Here is a 6,827-nt window from a genome sequence, read left to right as displayed (position 1 = left end):
TCCAACGGTGAAGTAATTCCATTTATTTAGTATGTACATGAACAATTCATAAACGGTCTACAGACAGCTGATAAGTGATCACTTAACATTTAAACTTGACCAATAAATGAGAGCATAGGGACTGAGAGTTCTCAAAGTTGATGCCTTTCATTTGATAAATGACGTATCAACAATCACAAGATACAAACAATTTCTATCACTCACATATATATAAAGAAATCCAAAAAAAAAAAAAAACTGAAATAGAGAAGTTATCCAGAACAACTTTTCTGCTAACGCATTAACAATAATGGATCAGGAATTAGAAAGAAAAAAAATTCTAAGTGGTCTGAATCGAAGTTCATTATCAGTTTTCTTGAACTTAATAACCAAATAATGAAAAACCTCTCTCACTAAATTATTCAATAAAGAATTTCACCCTTGCTATCTACTGCACATACACAACATATAGTACAAGTTTGTCTATCCTTCATGTTTCCCAATCTCAGAATCCAAAACTGAGCTCCCACGTTTTTCTCTTCATCAAGTTTGTATAGAAAGAATTTGTTTTCCAGACAAAGCATCTAGATGAGACCGGTGTATGGATTGTACGCTTGAACAGGCATACCTGAGCCATAGGGGTGGACAGTAGCTCCATAAGGATTCCCAAAAGGATTAGCAGATGGTTGCTGAGGGGCCATCATCATCATCTGCTGCTGCTGATGATGAGGAGGATGAAACATGAAAGCCTGCTGCTGGTTTGACATAGCAGCCATCTGAACAGAAGGTGGAGCAGCAACTGCATTAGAAGCGAAAAATGGATCATGCATTGTTGGTTGCATCATGCTTGCCGCAGGTGCTGGTTCCCATGGATTATAGCTCACGTTCTGGCTGTTCCTTCTGACCGCATCATCATATAGGCTGTCTAGTGTAAGCTTGTCTAACCCTCCCGCCTGATTATTCAGATAACCCATCAACACTCGTTAAGAAGAATAACAAAAGCATCAACTGACTGCATCAAGATGCAGGCTTATGATGAAAACTAGCGGAATGGTAAACTGAGCAGAAATTTGCAGATAAGGCTATACAAGTTTGCTAGCTGCAGAAGCACTCTCATTAGAACTTGGAGCTGTAACAAGTGCCAATTCCCAGCCTGTAATTCCATTTTCTTGTTTTGAAACAGAAGTTGGCTGATCAGCTGAAAACCATCAGCAATGAGAAGTTGTAAGAAAAGACACTACGATATATGCCTACAAGACTTAGGTATTGTAATTTTAGCTGCGAACCAAGGGAGGAAATGGAGGGAAGTGCCAGAGCACGATTCACTCAAGTCCTTAAAAGTCAGAAGTCTAGCCCTAAGAATGCTTAAAATCATTCTTCTTCAAAGAGAACTATTCAGTCTCCACTTCACTTGTAAACAAATCACTTATTCATACCCACAAGTGCAAATCAACAACCTTATTTTACCAATAGTACTAAATGGAGGAAAAGGAAGAACAACATACCAATAGGAACAATGGCTAATGCCAAGGCATTCTTCTCTTCCAACTCTGAAGCAGCTGGAACAGGATCATCCAAATTCTAGATAGCAAACCAAAACAAGGTAAGTTCGTAGTTGCAGCTAAAGCATTATTAAAAACCAAAAAATTACCAGTTGAGCCAGTTAGAAAACTGCAAAAGCCAAAAGCAGGAAACTAAGAGTTCTTCCTATAATTACCAACAAATCAAGTGGTGGTTGTGCAGCAGGTGCTTCCACTTTTACAGGTTCAGGAGCCAGAGGTGACTCCTGCGCAGGTGCTGCAGGTGCCTCCTGCGTCTCCGATGTCTTCTTGTATTCTATAGCCAAAACTTCTTTTGGAGAGGCAATTTTGTTGTCAATGGCCTGGTCCATAATTATACACGGAAGCATCAGCTTATAAAGTCATCAATAAGAGATTCCACACGTGTAGACCAAAACGTGTTGCTCCAAAGCTTGTTGGGCATGAGATTAACATTACTTTTTTGATACATTAGAGAATAATATTACTTAAATATTCTCCAAATTGACATATTTCAAAATAGTTGGATCATCTTTTTTTATCAGGAACTTGTGTCAAAATGATTCACCTTTGTATTCAACTTTTAGCAGCAAGCATAACTTTGGCAATGACAAGTAGATAACCAATAGAAATACACCATTTTATCTGTGCCCACTGTCAGCTATAGGTACAACAACTAGAAGTTCTTGCTTTTTCGTTTTGTGCTTGCATCCATAACATGAGTCTAGAACCAATAAACAGGCAAACTCAAGCCCAAAAGCTTGATTACCATAAAATTGGTCATTTCTTCAAACCCAACCCTTATTAACCAGGCCCAAATGCCCTTTTTTTTCAATTTTTAAAAATTTAATTTTTACATTATAATATTACATATTCTTTCTTTAAAATACAAATTATAATGCTTAAAAATTAAAAATAAGTAATATAAATTCTAATTTCAAAATATAAACATATATTTTAAAGTCTAAATTAATTTAAAACTTAAAAATATTTTTTTTTAGGGGTAAAATAAAAAAATGGCCTAAATTGTCTGCCTAAGCTCATTTATACACGGCTAGACTTAGAAGACAAATTATACTAAAATTCTTCAATTTTTAAAGCCCGAACCTTTATAAAAATAGACAGCCCGTTAAGCCTGGCCCTTATTCCCGACTTTACATGAGTTTTGTTAGTTCCCGATTTCTCAAGATACACAATCACAAGGGAAAAGACAGTGCTATACCTGATCCTTGCTTGAATCCCGGGGAACTTCTTTGAGATACTCCTCCATGGCTTGTAGAAATGATGCAGGGGGCTTCATATCATCAGCTAATTTCACTCAGTATTGTATTTAAACAAATAATTAAAAATAATTATCAGTTAAAAAGTCAAGGTACATGAGCCAACAAACCTGCTCAATTTTAACAAATTTCTCTCCTCGTCCAATATCAAGATTTCGACATATTTCATAAAACTCAGACAGTCTCTCAGCCTGGAAGGAGTCATATTAAGGACATTATAAGATAAACACAGGGATAAATTGAAGAATAAAAAATAATTCTATAAGAAATACCTGCTTCCCAGCCCTCCGATATATATCAAGAGCTCTGAAAGCATCAGAGCGCTGCATCTCAAAAAACTGTCGCAATATTCATGTTAATACTTGAAAAGTTTAATATTCAAGCTTCATACTTAAGACAACCATACCATACCTTATCAACCAGATTGATAGTGCCATCACTGATGGCTTGGTAAATTTTTATGCTTTCTGAAGCGACCTATTTAAAACAAAAATTATATTCAGAAAACAATAGTGAAAACCAAAACTGTCAAAAAATAATAATAATAATTCACCTACCATTGAGAGTGCTAGCTGAATGACAAAGTTGTTCACAGCTGCTCCCTCTGGCTGCACCACATGAGAGTTTTATCATGTCATAAAAATTAGAATGCAACATCATTAAAGACTTGCTTCATATATTGGGGCACACCATCAGTGAAATGCTTGGTTATAATCCAATAATTAAACAAGTAAAATAAAAGTATACCTGACAACAAAGAACTCGAAACAGAAGTTCCTGTAATGCTGGCAACTGTTCCAACAACTCTGCAGTGTCCAAATCTTTAGTCCTCTGTCAAAAAAATAACAAGACAAAAATTACAATTAATGTATTCTTCCTCAAGGAATTAATTATTTGCACTGAAGTAACAAAATATGCATGGGGTGTTGATAACAATCATAGTTGAGTGTTATTCTGCACAAGTTTATCATCTCATGATCTTCTTTAATAGATTACATTCACATAATTAATCTACATACAGTAAAATAAACTGAAACGTATACTGTATTTAGAAGATATTTACTTACTGGACGATCTGTCTCAATGTCATACTTCAATACACGAAAACATTCCAGTCTTTCCTCCAAAAACAATGCATAAGTGCGGACCCATGTCGAATAATCCCATGCTGAGAAACAAATAAATAACTGAAAGTTAGTAGTAATGGTAGTAGTGACGACAACATCAATGGCAAAGGAAGAAGCTAAGGTACCATTTGGACTTGAATCATCTTTAAAATGAGACATGTTGAGCATATGACTTCTGCTTCTGCCATAATTTATGAGTTCCTCATGGAATGTGGGATCCACTTCCCTCAGAGCACGGTGAATAACAATTAAAGTTTTTAATGCAACCTGTAGACAAACAAATTGTCAGTCAACCATATAGAAGTTGCACAGACGCACTATTCCTCAAACAACAATGGCTCAAAATCCTATTAACAAACATTTCTATCAACCAAATCACAGTAAGCAAATAACCACCAGCTTGATGATATCAACAGAAAAGAAACACATCAAATATTCAGGATTCCGCCAAAATAGAACAGGGGAACCACAGAAGTTGGCATGAAAACAGAGCTTCTACAAATATCATAATTTCATTTACAGACGAAAAGAGTAAAACTTACTCAGACACATAACATGGGGAGATGCAAGATATGGTTAAATTGATTACATACTGAGGGAGGTCATAAACATAATGTTTGAGTTTTCACCATAGCCCTGACCCCATATCTTTCACCCCACGTAATTGCCGCATATGACACAGAAGCATCCAGCAATCTGAATTCAGATGAAATGTCCAACCAATTTTACCATTCTAATATATACATGCCAAGCAAACACATGACAAGTTCCTAAAAGCTCCATAACACGTTCCCCATACTTCAGTGAATACATTGGAAAGCTTTTTGTCTCTATGGAAACTAAAACATTCACAACTTCAGATGCATAATTACTAAAACTTGATGCACCTACCGCCCAGTTATGTGTCTTTGACAATCGTCTTGCAAGAGCATGGATGCAGTAAGCAACATCAGCCCGAGGTCTAGTAGCAGAGATTGCAGAAAAAATAGCTGAGAAAAGAAAAATAATCAATAGATGGAGCAGAGACAAATATCCGACAACTGTCTCTTTAATAAAAAGGTCACAACTCAGCAAGTAGCAAGGACATGTAATGAGAGAAAAAAGGACCAACAGGACACGTTTCTTTATAAAACGATACAGTAGGAGAAACAGTTGTGAGGGGAGCAGGCAGACCTCTCATATGTTTCTCCTTTGACGGACGCTCCACATGATTTGTGGCTCTCACTATAGCAATGTCCAATTCCTGCAAAACATGATATCATGTAAGAAGATATGAGAATACACGGGATTGAGCATCCGATGAAAGAGGTTATGCGCACGAGAATCCACCTTGTAATCACTGTTGACTTTAGCCAATGAAACTGTCGTCGTGTCTTTCAGGGCTCCGAGAGCTTTTCTTATACTATTCTGCGTGCCTCCAGACATACTCTCCCTCTCCCAGTCACGAAATCCTGCTGGAAACCGAAGATAAGATTTTGGTCAATTTCAAGGCTCATCCCTTTGATTGCAGATCAAATATTGCAAGTCTCGAACATCAAATAAAAACAAAATAGCGCAAATTATGAAACTACTCAGATCCAAATAAGTAGACAACCACCACCGGCCCTATAGTAACCAATCCTTCAAACCCAAATCCAGAAATAGACTTCAAAATTCCAAAATCAATAATATCACCAACAATATTGTCAATTAGCACTGGTATTGCAATGAGAACTAAGAGATTTTGACCAGAACAGAGCCAAACGAAAAGCCATCGCATTATTCGAGGAATGGTCAGCTCACTGAATTTTCTTTGACGAAATTAAAATCGACATCTACCATAACAACAACGCAATATCTTCCCTCGCACAAAGAAAAGTAAGATGATCAAGAAGGATCTAAGACATTACAGCAGCAAACCGATTCACGCAATTGAACGAGTACATCAGCAGATGATCCGCCAAGAGAGAAATCAAATACACGAACCGTAAAAGCAAAACAAGATGATTGAGCTGGATTTACCTGTAGCTGAATCGAGAAGAGAGAGAGAGAAGAGGGCGAAGAACAGAGAAGGAGGAGAGAAAAGGGGAGAAAAGAGGAAGGTGCTGGTTCTGTGACCAGAACAACAGAACAGTGGAGAACCAATTTGAGCTTGGTTTGGTTAATTGGTTGGATCGTCGGCGTCTAGGACGTAATTTTTAATTGGTTTTTATTAATTAATAATTAAATATATATTTCTTATTTTAGCATATTTTCGTTTTTCTTGTGTCAGAATATGAAAATACCGTGGTGCCGAAGGGAGAGGGTCTCTCCCTGTCCTTTTGGTTAAATTGGGTTTTTATCTTCTACATTTGTCCCTGCCTGGCTTCCTCCTCTCCATTTTCTTCTCTTCTGCTAGCTGTCAAAAGAACAGACACGCGGCAAATATGCAGAAGTTGTTCAGTTTTGGTTGGCGCTATGATATTATTATAACCAACTGCTTTTATATTCTAGTATAAAATGAAAAATTTTAAAAGAATACTTAAAATTTTAGTTACTAATATTATATTACTATCATAATTGTAATTAATTAAATAAGCTTATCCTGCATTTACAGGATTTAAAAAAAATTAGTTCTCTGGAATTATTTTCATTTAAAAAAATATTTTGTAAACTTATTTTCATAACTTATTTTTAAAAAAATAAATTTGGTTATATTAATTTTAAATTATTTTTAAGTTGGAAAAATCGTTTTAATTTTTTTTTTCTTGCTTGAAGACATTTTTTATGCGGATAGCCATCAACAATCGCCTACCACTGATTATCATCGAAGACTATTGACTCCCATTACTCCATTCTCCTTGTCATCAACCTGCCGATCATTGTCATTGCCCACTTCTAAATACCATTGCTTATTGACCACCACGGCACCACCATCAATTGTT

General features: G+C 36.2%; 1 protein-coding gene across 3 annotated transcripts; it reads right to left on the bottom strand.

Annotated features, from left to right (window-relative positions):
- LOC129320692 (putative clathrin assembly protein At5g35200) lies at positions 1-6,084 on the bottom strand. Of its 3 annotated transcripts, none has more exons than XM_054966247.1 (16): positions 5,926-6,084; positions 5,254-5,375; positions 5,098-5,167; positions 4,816-4,913; positions 4,050-4,191; positions 3,865-3,965; positions 3,545-3,628; positions 3,355-3,405; positions 3,209-3,274; positions 3,070-3,135; positions 2,908-2,988; positions 2,740-2,811; positions 1,697-1,861; positions 1,485-1,560; positions 1,068-1,177; positions 1-932 (listed from the first exon to the last, which is right to left on the bottom strand). In XM_054966247.1, exons 2-16 carry the CDS (start codon positions 5,347-5,349, stop codon positions 564-566), a joined length of 1,647 nt encoding a protein of 548 aa, XP_054822222.1. In that variant the 5' UTR covers positions 5,350-5,375; positions 5,926-6,084; the 3' UTR covers positions 1-563. The 3 variants fall into 3 exon arrangements, with proteins under 3 accessions (XP_054822222.1, XP_054822223.1, XP_054822224.1); XM_054966248.1 differs by having other exon boundaries at positions 5,254-5,378; positions 5,926-6,083; XM_054966249.1 differs by having other exon boundaries at positions 5,254-5,378; positions 5,814-5,941.
- Positions 6,085-6,827: the final 743 nt, after the last annotated feature.

Source organism: Prosopis cineraria, unplaced genomic scaffold, assembly GCF_029017545.1.
Source record: "Prosopis cineraria cultivar Desert tree isolate PC_DT_omini unplaced genomic scaffold, ASM2901754v1 PC9, whole genome shotgun sequence".
Classification (NCBI taxonomy): domain Eukaryota; kingdom Viridiplantae; phylum Streptophyta; class Magnoliopsida; order Fabales; family Fabaceae; genus Prosopis; species Prosopis cineraria.
Note: the sequence above shows the minus strand (reverse complement) of the source record. Positions and strands in the feature narration are given on the sequence as shown.

Excerpts from the sequence above, each read along its gene's own strand:
- LOC129320692 (XM_054966247.1), bottom strand. The coding sequence starts at position 5,349 with ATGTCTGGAGGCACGCAGAATAGTATAAGAAAAGCTCTCGGAGCCCTG. Across the intron at positions 3,136-3,208 it reads CTATCAATCTGGTTGATAAG|TTTTTTGAGATGCAGCGCTC; the intron begins GTATGGTATGGT and ends ATATTGCGACAG. Across the intron at positions 2,812-2,907 it reads AATTTGTTAAAATTGAGCAG|CCCCCTGCATCATTTCTACA; the intron begins GTTTGTTGGCTC and ends GATGATATGAAG.